General features: G+C 38.2%; 1 protein-coding gene across 3 annotated transcripts in view; it reads left to right on the top strand.

Annotated features, from left to right (window-relative positions):
• The window catches only part of LOC132399839 (peroxidasin homolog), a 234550-nt gene extending 224332 nt beyond the window's left edge, over window positions 1–10218 (top strand). For 2 of the 3 annotated variants that reach the window (XM_059980655.1, XM_059980654.1), the window contains exons 22-23: window positions 2811–2924; window positions 5862–10218. In XM_059980655.1, coding sequence (XP_059836638.1) covers window positions 2811–2924; window positions 5862–5960 — 213 coding nt within the window. In that variant the 3' untranslated portion in view covers window positions 5961–10218. Of the gene's footprint in view, window positions 1–2810; window positions 2926–5861 lie in introns of those variants that run through there. The other variant, XM_059980656.1, reaches the window with a different exon arrangement.
• The last annotated feature ends 2693 nt before the right edge of the window (window positions 10219–12911 follow it).

The following is a 12911-nucleotide window of genomic DNA, read 5'->3' as shown; positions in this document are numbered from 1 at the left end:
TGAAAGTGCACAACATTCCCACCAATTTGTGGATAAACTTTTCCCGTAACTCAATATTCCGAAAAATTTGTGGGTATCCCTTTCCATGGAGAAGCAGCATTCCAGATGGCATTGAAAACCTCATGTCAATGTGTTGTTGGCTCTCTGTTGTTTGGGATCGACCATGGATGTTGCATTATAGCTGTCTAGCAAAGTCGATACACAAGCAAGGACAGCACAATACGGAGAGCAAGCTATTGCCCTCGCAGCAGGCTCCCCTCTCAATGGAACTGATGAATCCAAAGGAACGCAGAGGCATTGCTGTCAGCACTAAACTCACTGTAGAACTGCCTTAGAAATCCCAGCCCTAGATTTTTCATTATGTTTTACTCCTGAAACCTTCCCCATAAGTGGGCAGTGGAGATTTAAGATTAGCGTTTTCTGTCTCCTAGATGAAATGCCAACCACGGCTGATGAACACCATCTGCAAGGAGAGATTGATCTTAAGGCACCCAGTAACCTGCCTTTGCACCTTCTCCTATCAGTAGAAATAGTTCCATGGGGCTTATGAGCTAAGACACACCTGAAGGTCAGGAATTGGACTTGGTTGTCAAGGGCTACTTGAGATGCATGCCATAGGGAGAATTCAATAGATTGTGGGAGTTCACACCTCCCCACTACTCCCACCCAGCTATGACAACCTGATGTTGAGAGCACAGATAAATGTAAATGGCAGAAGGAGCACACCAGTGCCAAAGCTACCCATCTGCTCCCCTTCAAGCACCTCTTATCACTCCTACGGCAAGTCCTACATTGGCCTTATCAGACATCTCAAAACTCACAGCACTAGAACATAGAACATAGCACAAGAGTAGGCCCTTTGTCCTCAATAGTGTACCAAACTATAAATGCAAAACTAAACCAATCCCTCTGCAAACACAAGGCTGATACTCCTCTATTCTCTGCATATTCATGTCCATATCTAAGTACTTTTTAAATGCTGCTATTGTACTTTCCTCCACTGCCACCCCTGCCAGCATGTTCCAGGCACTCACCACACTCTTGTCTAAAAAAATATTTGCCCACACAACGCCTTTGAACTTAACTCCTCTCACCTTAAAAGCATGCCTTCTGGTGTTAGACATTTCAAATCTGGGAAAAATATACTGTCTATGTTTATTCTATCTTTAGCTCTGATAATCTTATAAACCTGTCTGCTCTCTGCTCAGTGTCCAGCACTCCAAAGAAAACAAGCCAAGTTTGTTCAGCCTCTGCTCATTGCAAACACCATCTGATCAAGCAGCATTTTGGCAAACCTCCTCTGCGCTCTCTCCAAGGCCTGATGCAATACTCCAGCTGAGGCCTAATCAGAGTTTTATAAAGCCGCAATATATCTTGCTGACTCTTGCATTCAATTTCTTGACTAATAAAGGTAGGCACACCATGTGCCTTCTTTACTACATATCAAGCTCTACAATCACATTCAAAGAACTACAGAGTTAGACAACAAAATCCCTCTGTACATCACACTGTTAAGTGTCTTGCCATTAACTGTGCACTGCCCTTTTACGTTTAATCTCCCAAAGGTGCCACAACTCACAATTGGCTGTATTAAACTCCATCTGCCATTTCTCTGCCCATATCTGCAATTAATCTATATCCCACCACATCGTTTGGCAATCACCTACACTATTCACAATGCCACCAACCTTTATATCATCTATGAACTTAATAACCCACCCATCCATATTTTCAAAGGTCCTAGAACAGATTCCTGTGGAACACCACTAGTACAAACCTCCAACCAGAATAAGTTCATTTGACTCCTCTGTCTTGTATGGACAAATCTGTTCTGCCCATAAAAGCCAATTCTGCCTATAGATCTGAAGCAGAAGCAAGTAATTTTCCATCCAGTAATTACATACAAGCAAGGGAGTATTTTTGTCATCAGGTCAACCTGAATTTAACTATGATTGGTTTCTAATGATTCATTGGGTGAGGTACAGCCGTAATTTTGGTCACATTTCAGGTTTGAATATTCTACTAGTGTTAATTGTCTATTTTCTTGTGAAGAATAACATCTTGACTGAATCATTAGAAGATTACTAGCTTGATGATGCAAGAAACAGAACTTAGAAAAGAGATTATGAAATGCAGACAGATTGATCAAAAGCTACGTATCTGCGTGCATGGCAGAATACACAAAAAATTACCTAAAATACTAGATATGCAGGGGAATACACACAATGTGCTGGAGGAGCTCAGCAGGTCAGGCAGCGTCTACAGATGGCAATATACAGTCAGCGTTTTGAGCTGAGACCCTGCCTTGGCCCGAAACATCAACTGTTTATTCCCATCCATAGATGCTGTATGACTTGCTGAGCTCCTCCGCACATTGTGTGTATTGCTGTAGATTTCCAACATCTGCAGTACCTCTTGTGACTAAGAGAGTGAGGGACCTAAGGAAATTAGTATTAGGTAAAGATAGATATTGGAAAAGTTGATGAGAGTGGAAACTTACAATCCCAAGGATCCAATTACCCCCCCCCCCGCCTTTTTATTCTGGCATCTTGCCCCCTTCCTTCTCAGTCCTGAAGAACGCTCTCATCCTGAAACGTTGACTGTTTATTAATTTCCATCGATGCTGCCATCTGCTGAGTTCCTCCAGCATTTTTTGTGTGTTGCTTTGGATTGCCAGCCTCTGCAGACTTTCTTATGTTTCTGAGCAATCATGTTGTTCTTAGCGCGCAGAAATTACAGATTCTGGTAACATGAGAAAAATCAAAGTGTTTAATTTATAGTTAATTTTTTTCATATCTTTTAATAAATAGATCGAGATTCTTGAAGCTCACTTGAAATTAACAGGCTGCATTGACAAGAATGGAAATGTAAGACGTGAAGGTGAATTTTGGGAGAAAGACCCATGCACTTTGTGCCAGTGTAAGGTAGGAAATTAAATTCATAATGTCGTGAAATAATAGTATTTTCATTAAGCACAAGTCAGAATGGGATTGTTGCTCATTGAATCAAATATTTCCAGCTGTGCTCACAAACCCCGAGTGGGGTTGTAAGTTCAGTAAAAGTGAAGGAAAATTAGGTAAATGTAATGGGTGGATAAAATAACTTTTGCCAAAATAGAAATTAATCAATGTATTGAGGCAAGGATTGACTGTAAAGATTTTAGTGAAGCTGGTATCATGACATAAATAAGAATACACTTTCTCCACAGGAACCACAACTAGAACAGGACATTTAAAATGGATATTTAGTTAAAGTCACACACTATAGAATTTTATGTGTTATCATCTCAAAATTATACGACATAGAAACAAGCCTTTGGCCCACTAAGCCCAGGCAACCATCAAGTGACCATTCCCTGTAATCTTTCACTAATCCCATGTTATTCTCCCTACCAACTACCCCTGAATTTGCCACTCATCAACATATCAGGGATAATTTACAGCAACCAAATGCACCAACCCACATGTTTGTGGGATGTAGGAGGAAACCCTTGTAGTCACAAAGAAAGCTAAACAGAGATGGTCCCAGAGATCAACACTGAGAGCATGAGGCTGAGCTCACTGTGTCTCAAACTAATGATTTGTTTAAATAACTCAGTTGAAATTGCTTATAAAAGGATTGAACTAAATTCTGGCAATCAGTGACCCCTTGAGGTGGCCTCGTCAAATGTACAGCTGTAACTTGGGAGGTGCAGTAAAAGTATTAAAAGTAAAAGTATATAGGTCTTGCTAAAGATGCCGTTCCTGTATAATGATTAAAGTAGTATAATAATGCAATGGTAAGATAACAAACAATTCCCTATAGAAATCAGCCTCTGCATTACAGTGCCTAAAAAACTATTAACCCTTCTTGAATGTTTTCATGTTTTATTGTTTTACAACGTTGAATTGAAGTGGATTTTGGCTTTTGGCTTTTTTTTAATAGAAAAAATACTTCTGTTTCAAAAAGATCTAAAATGTAATCTAAATTAATTACATATATAGAACGCGAAATAATTGATTGCAAAAGTATTCACACCCTTCAAGTCAGCTTTTAGTAGATATACTTTTGGCAGCAATTACAGCCTTGTGTCTGCGTGGATAGGTTTCAATCAGCTTTGAACATCTGGACACTATAATTTTACCCACTCTTCTTTACAAAACTGTTCACGCTCTGTAAGATTACATGGGGATTGTGAGTGAACAGCCCTTTTCAAGTGCAGCCACAACAAATTCTCAATTGGATTGAGGTCTGAACTCTACCTTGGCCACTCCAGGACATTAACTTTGTTGTTATTAAGCCATTCCTATGTAGCTTTGGGGTCATTGTCTTGCTGGAAAACAAATCTTCCCCCAAGTTGCGGTCCTCTTGAAGACTGCATCAGGTTTTCCTCCAGGATTTCCCTGTATTTCAGTGCATTCATTTTACTCTCTACTTTCACCAGCCTTCCAGACCCTGCTGCAGTGAAGCATCCCCACAGCAGGATGCAGCTATGACCATACTTCACAGTAGGGATGGTGTGTTTTTGATGATGTGCGATATTTGACTTACACCAAACACAGTGTTTAGTCTGAAGTCCAAAAAGCTCAATTTAATTTCATCAGACTATAGAACCTTCTTCCAGCTCACTTCAAAGTCTCTCACATGCCTTCCTGCAAACTCCAGCTGTGATTTCATGTGAGTTTTTTTTTTAATAGTGGCTTTCTCTTTGCCACTCTCCCAGAAAGCTGTGACTGGTGAAGCACCGGGGCAACTGTTGTTGTTTGCGCAGTCTCTCCCATCTCAGCCACTGAAGCTTGTAACTCCTCCAGAGTTGTCATAGGTCTCTTGATGGCTTCCCTCACTAGTCCCATTCTTGCACTGTCCTCACTTTTGAGAACGGCATGCTTCAGGCAGATTGACAACCATGCCATATTCTTTCCATTTCTTGATGATTGGCTTATCTGTACTCTAAAGGATATTCAGTGACTTGGAAATTTTTTTCTATCCATCTCCTGACTTTTACTTTTCAATAACCTTTTCATGGAGTTGCTCGGAGTGTTCTTTGGTCTTCATGGTGCAGTTTTTGCTAGGATACTGGCTCAATTGAAACATCTTGACTGCACATGATAATCTCTGTTTAACTAATTACATGCCTTCTAAAACCAATTGGCTGCACCAGTGCTGATTTGATGTGTCATATTAAAGGGAGTGAATACTTAAGCAATCACTTATTTTGGGTTTTATATTTGTAATTATTTTAGATCACTTTGTAGAGATTTGCTCTCACTTTGAGACAAAAGAGTCTTTTTCTGTTGATCAGTGGCAAAAAAGCCGAATTAAATCCACTGTGATTCAATGTTGTAAAACAATATAACATGAAAACTTCCAAGGGGGCTGAATACTTTTTATAGGCACTGTAGATAATACCTTCTAATTGGATTCTGGTTGACAGACTTTATCTTAAAACAGTTTAATGATATAATGATATAACAGATAATGATATAACAATGGGAGCCGTGTCCTGTGAAAGATTCTAAGCATTAGTAATAATGTTATTCTCTACAAATTTTGTTATCCTTTCAACAGATTTTTTTACATAAATGGATTACCTATGTAGTTTTTCATTCTGCGTTAGCATTGGCAGTGGAAGGCTTTCCGAGTGGCTTATGGAAGCAACAACATAAATAAGGAATTAGTACGTATAGGAATTTGTTATGATGAAGTTACTTTCATAAAGTTATGATGTGCAGGAGATAGGGAGTATAAGCAGGGTAGAAATTTTGATAAGCACCATACACGGAATCTAAGATTATATAAAAAAAATTATAAAAGTCAATCCATTAGATTGTATCTTTTGTACATCATCTGTAAGTGTTTTGTTTAACGCTTGTTACCTACAGGATACAGAGACCAAATGTGTAATGAGAACTTGTCCTCAGAACTGCAGAAATCCAGTGAAGAAACAAGGCAAATGCTGCCCTGACTGCGAAGAGGAGTAGAACCAACTACTAACAATCCAAAGAAGTACAATCAGCAGATTATATCATCTCTGTTGACATTCAGGCACTGAATACATCCATGACTATTTGAGTTGTTCTGTACGATTCATCTCTCTCTCATCACCCAAATACCGGAATCCTGATCAACACAACACTCAATCATCATGGACTTTAACCAGAAGTGATTTAAGTGTGTAAAATGTTATCATATATTTGCTGGTTACAATATGCACTGTTATAAAGAAATGTGTTCCTTTTTACAGTGAATGTCATGTCAGGATCTCTGTAAACATAAATCTTATTTTCTTCTATATAAGGATCAGTTACCTCAAAACAGATGGTTTCTCAAGATCATGGTGCTAAATATTTAGTGTTTAATCAGTAAAACTATAGGTATTATGTCTTGAATTTTTATACTTTGTACCATTTTAAAAATTTGTTGGACTTGTCACTTTATATATACACTGTTATATTTTGTTCAGCCCTCATTTTTCAGTAAATTATGTCACAGAAGATTGGACTTGTTATGTCAGGGTTAAATTGAAACTGCTGTTTTTTTTGCCAGTAATATTTTCGGAGGACATGGACCCATTTCTTGGAATAGACTGGGTGTATTCAACCTGCTTATCCCTAAGTATATTGCGAAGACTGACCTGCAGAGTAATGTGCATTGACTGGTCTGGATGTTTTAAATTGCAGTTATTATAGATTAGTGATGAAGGGATATAAAAACAGAAAATGCTGGAAATACCTCTAAGTATTCATCACCAGATGAATTGCTACCCACTAATATAGAACCAATGTTCATACCATCCAAGATATAATTTGTTGTAATAACATCATTTGATATTTTGAGAATAATAAAGTGCTAGTATTTGACATTTATTTGTAACAATATAACAAGTAAAACTGCAAGAATAAACAATTAAATTAAAACACGAAACTCCTAATGCACAAATTGCATCCTTAACTATGACTGAAAACACAAACTAGAAATATAAAATGGTCCATAAATAATAGTAAAATGTTAATCGCTCTTAAAAGAGCAGCATGAAATAATGGTGGTGTACTTTGGACGTCTAGAAAATCCAATATCTTTGAGTTTTCTGAAAAATATGTACTGTAACTCTGGCACCAATTATAAAACCCAGGAATATGACCGTGGCGGTTTTGAGATTGTCCTTTACAGTGGACTCCAGGTGCTTGTCTGTACTTGTCAGATTTTGTGATGTAAGTGGCACCCAGAATTCCAGAGTTGTTTTCAAAGGGAATGCAAGCATCAACCACTGAATCTCTTCTTTTTTAATGAAGACAGTATCCCACATCCAAGCATGTTCTTCTCGACATAAAACCTTTGTTCTTTAAAAACAGCAAAACTAGTCGTATCACCCCTAGAACATAATATATCCAAAACCCTTTTATGTCTTTAGATCTGTGGCTATTTTACTGCAAGGCACCTTCTCAGAATTTCTCTAGCCCACCCACATCTTCTACAAGACCTACTGTATCCATATTGGGTCTGGTTAAGGTCAGTGTATTCCTAGACAGGTATGAGTTCAACTGCAGGAGCAAGGCCACATTGTACTCAGTTTCTTTAAGGGATGTAAAACCCCATAATCAGCTGTTGGAGTGAGGATCATTCTTGTAATAATGAACTCCAATTCCCTTGATGATCCAACCAACTCCAGCAGTCAAACTTGTTCTCCCTCCGGTTGTTTCTCCCTACACAGACATCAACATTGCTGGCCTTGTCCCTAACAACATTCTGTATATAACAAGTGACATTTGTCAAACTCACTAAAACCATAAGATTCATTAAAGAGTATTTACATCTCCCTATGTGCATGAACAATGGACCTTTTAACTTCCAAACTTACTACATTTCCCTAAAATGTTTTCAATGTTGATACCCATCAACTGGACAGTCAGATCCACCATTCTGTCAGCTAAGTTCTTAAAATTAATATACTTCCTAATTATAGGCAGGGTGATCTGAGTTTCCTGCTTAAGGATTGATAGACTACCGTTCTAGATCCTTAAGTTAAAAGGTCCATGCTCATGCACACAGAGAGATGTGAATACTCCTTAGTGAATCCTTGTCCAGTTTTGGTGAGTTTGACCAAAACATTTTGAGAGGCTTCATTTAAAGTCAAGGAGTAGTAAAACAAAGGATGACGTGAGTTTAAAACTCTCAACTTTTTGGGTTGGATTTTGTCTAACTCTAAGGAGAAACCTACCCTATCCTTGATTGATTGAGCAGCTAATCCAGAGATCAATTTCAGCATCAAAATATTTCTCGCAATCACCAGGATGAATAAAACTAAAACTATTGTAGAACTAATTCTTGGAGTTAAAAATTAAGCTTCATTTTAAAAAAAGTCCAGCAGTCTTATGAGAGTCACTTCAAAACCTTTTCCTACAAAAATATTCTAGGACTTAGAAGTGTTCAAACATAGTATTGTGAGAACTGCTCACAAAAGTCACATCATCAGCAAAAGCCCAGATTGTACGGAAGATATTTTCTGTTCTAAGATAGAATCTGTATCCATCCCTGTCTAATAAACATAACAGGATGTCCATCACATTGTTAGATAATATGCAGAAATTGGGGAAAACAATTAACATTTAAAGTCCCTTTGTCAGAATTTGAATCTGATGTGGCCTGACCTGCTGAGTATTTCTGGCATTTTCTATTTTTTAAGATTTCCAGCTTTTGCAGTTTTGCTTAATTTTCACTTGGAGATTTCTGGGAAAAATGTGTGATGAAGGTCATAATTTTTCCTTGATATAGGGAAAACCAATGGTGTTTTTTCTGAATTATGCTTGTAGTGGGTAAGGCACATAGCAATGATCATACAGTGGCAAATGTATCCTTTGGTGACATAAAGTATCAGCACGCTGGCCTAGTGGCAGTTTCTGAGTACCCGCTGCCAGAAGGATTATGTGCCAGCCACTAATAGACATTGGAAAATTACAGGATTTGATTTCAGTGATTGAAACATCATAACAATGAATCTGGTTGCCTCTTTGCCATGGTGAGCTTGGTAATTTATCCCTAAGGCTTGTATCCATTTCCACTGCCTATTGAGTTGTAATTTCCTGTATCTATGAAAGTGAATCTTGCTCCATGACACTGTATGTACTCAGCCAGTCTGAACTAAGCTTCAATTAAAAGCTCATGTACTTTTGCTCTTCCTGTGCAATATCTGATTCTCTAACTGTTACATTCTCGATTAGGAAAATATCTGAATTGCAAACTTAAACTTTTACTGGGCAGTCCAATGGTTTTATTTATTTATGACTTTGTTATACATTATTTTAAGTTTTCCTCAACTCTTTGGAAACTTTCAGCATGGTAAAGTGAGTCATATGAGCCATATACAGTGGATTCTGGTTAATCAGGCGATCAGTTAACCAGGGCAGCTGTTTATTTGGGACAACCCCTAAAGAACGAATACAAACTGAGAAAGTAGCTGGGATTCCTTTTTTTTTAAGGCACTATGCCACTTAATTGGGGCAGTAGACTGTTGCTGAACAGTTTCAAACTAGCATCAGTCTCATGGACTTGCATGGCTGTTAGATACTATGCTTAACAGTAATCAGATTTTGAATTGCGCCAGTTGCGTATGCTTGTGTTCAAAAAAACAGTGGTTTTGTCACTGATAATTGGCAAGAAATAAGCGGTAAGACAATTCAGAACCATTTTGCTCACTGTGATTGCAAGCATTCAGGCTTGGAGATGTCAGAAGCAGCCAGGAGTGAAATGAAACAATTCTAACTACTCAACAAGTTAGGAATTACAATGCATTTGAAGGTATCTTGAACCGAAAATGAAGACTTGGAGAAAACAATTGTCAGAAGCATTATTTGAAGGGAGTTCAATATCTGCACTAGGTGTCTGTGCTGATTTTGTTCATTTACAGTCAATTATAAGAACACGACAGGTGACTTCCTCTGTTGATAACTATTAGGAATTAATACACAATTTTATTGTACTGTAGAGATATTGGTAGTGTTTAAATTTGTTCTGTGTTGCATTTAAATAAATAAGTAGTTACTCAATTAAATGGTAGTTTGTCTTATTTTATACCTGTTAACTATTCCCATGAAACTTTGGTTAATTGGGGCAGGTGCTGAACTAACATACTGATCCCAATGTACGCCAGTTAACCAGAATCCACTGTATTCCACAGGAGGTGTGCTTATGGTTGAATGCTATGTTATCAATTGCTCCCTCTACAAACAGGTAATTGTAACTTTCAACCAGAAAATAAAGTCAGCAATGTTGGTCAAGAACCCGTGGTGAAAATTGCAGTTTTCCCCTGTCACTGATAACGTCAAATAAACAAAACATCTTCAGTGATGGGCCTCTGACGCACTAGATTGTTATTGTTTTTTGGTGGTCCATTGCAGATTGTCTCTCTGTGCTTCTGAGAGATTTTCACATTGTTCCTGGCCTGTGAGGGTCAAATGTGCTTCACTTTTTTTTTCATGTTTCACAGTGAAGTTAATTCAACTGCACTTTGCATTAAACTTATACATGACAACACACACAAAATGCTGGAGGAAGTCTGCAGGCCAGGCAGCCAGCATCTGTGGGAAAAAAGTACAGTCGATGTTTTGGGCCGGAACACTTAGTCCTGCCAAAGGTCTGGGCCCGAAACGTTGACTGTACTTTTTTCCATAGATGCTGCCTGGCCTGTTGAGTTCCTCCAGTACCTTGTGTGTGTTGCTTGGATTTCCAGCATCTGCAGATTCTCTATTGTTTGAAACTATTCATGATAAGTCTTATGCTACTGCATGTTTCCAGCAGAAAACATTATGATGGAAATAATGCCGATAAAATAATGTATTTTTAATTAAGTTTATTTGCTTTTTCCAATACACCATTCTTTCTTCCTCCCCTCCTCCCCACAATCTTCCTCTAACTTCTCATCTTTTTCCTCCAAACGTTATGAATGGTCTTGGCTCAAAAATTCAACTGTTTACACTTTTCCATAGATGCTGCCGAGCCTGCTGTGTTCCTCCAGCATTTTGTGTGTGTCCCCAAATCTTTTGATGTAATCGTTATCCTTATAAGCTGGAATGCTTGTAAGGATAATGAGCAGACGATGTGTTTACCTGTTGTTTCATCTGGGTTAATTGATTGGAGATTCTAATTGCAGAAACATATCCTAGATTATATATTTATTACTTAAGCAATTCATCATTTGGCACATTACAGGTTTAAACAACACTACTTTAAAATTAGCAGTGTAAGAGTGAAAAATGACAACATTTTTCAGTATGATCAGCATATTTTTAACTAGTGGGATTTTGTGATATAATTTCAACATGAAATAATGTTTTAATAACAGAGCTAAGGAAAACCATATCCAGCTAGCAATTGGCACTTTGAATGCCAGAAAACGTTGCAGAAAAAGTTATTGACATGATTTTCGGGGATGAGAGATTTCAGTTATGAGGTTTTAGAAGTGGTTCTGGGGTATCCTTTCCCAAGAGCATAATTTTTTTTTTTCAAAATCTTGAAGGAGTTACATTGGGTAAATGGAAAATATTCCCATTGATGGAGATGCTAAGGGTCAGAAAGACACAGGCTTCAAGTAATTGAAGAAAGATCAAGGTGAAATATGGCTCAAAATTGTTTAATGCAGTGAGTTGTTAATCAGAATGGACTGTCGTAAAGTGCAATGAATCCTTATGCAAATAGATTTTTCAAAGGGACTAGATTAACGAACTGACTGAATTACTATACAGTGACATAAAGTCAGTCGCCTCCTGTGCTGTGGCAAACTTATGATTATTCTCTTTAAAAGATGGCCTTGCTACAATGTCCACATCCTGTAAGATATTACAGTAAAAAAGTTTCAAAACTTCAGAAACAACTTTAATTCCTAAACACAACTCCTGAAGAAGGATCTCAGCCAAAAATGTCAACTGTTTATTCTTTTCCAGAGGCGCTGCCTGACCTGCTGAGTTCCTCCAGCCATTTGTGTGTATTGCTCTCGATTTCCTGAAGTCAAAAAACACACAAGCTTTTCCAGCAATATATTTCATCCTTAAATAATGTGCTTTTTTCTGAATTGGAAATTTACTAATGATGTGGTTACTTTTATTGCTCACCTGATTTTTGATTATATGATGGAAATGCAACAACAGGTGTTGATCCTGATACAGTGTTAGAATGTGTAGGCAATGCCTGTCACCAAATGGTCTAGATGAGTTTGGAAGCAAGTTCTCTGAGCTGTAAACTCAGAAATGTTTTGTCTTATCTTCAGGTTGACCCTGTCCATTCTCACTGTTAAAGGCAAGGAATCCTTTCGAAACACAATTTCACACTCAGTGAAGGACCTCGTCTTAGCTTCACAAAGATCCTCACATAATTTGCAGAGTTTATATCAAATGGTTGCTCAACTGTGTATACTTATCACAGTCAACTCACTGAGAGATTATGTACGTTGTAGTTTACAAAAACTGCCACACGCCAGGCAGGTTTTACCCAAGTTTATGCAGCATGTTAGTGTTCTTAAATATTTTGTAATGTGAGATTATCAGTCTGTTTAGCATTGAATTCAAACCACATCCTTCTGCATGAAGAGATGCTGTCCTCACCCCATCTTCCTGCTATCCTGCCATAATTTCCTTATTCATTCATCCCTCCCCACTAAAATCCCTCCTGGCACTTATCGCTGCAAGTGAAAGAAGTGCTACACCTGCCAATTCACCTTCTCCCTCATCTGCACTCAAGGCCCCAAACAGTTCTTCCAGGTATCGCAACACTTCACCTGCAAATCCTTTGAAGCTGTCTGGTGGTCTTGACATGGCCTCCTCGACAATGGTGAGACCTGATGTAGATTGGGGGGGGCCACTTTATTGAGCACCCCCACTCCATCTCTCAAAGCAGGATTTCCTCATGGCCAACCATTTTAATTCAAATCCCCAAACCCATTC

The sequence above is a fragment of the Hypanus sabinus genome, chromosome 9 (assembly GCF_030144855.1).
Source record: "Hypanus sabinus isolate sHypSab1 chromosome 9, sHypSab1.hap1, whole genome shotgun sequence".
NCBI classification, from domain to species: domain Eukaryota; kingdom Metazoa; phylum Chordata; class Chondrichthyes; order Myliobatiformes; family Dasyatidae; genus Hypanus; species Hypanus sabinus.
The sequence above is the reverse complement of the archived record's forward strand: the minus strand, read 5'-3'. Positions and strand labels throughout refer to the sequence as shown.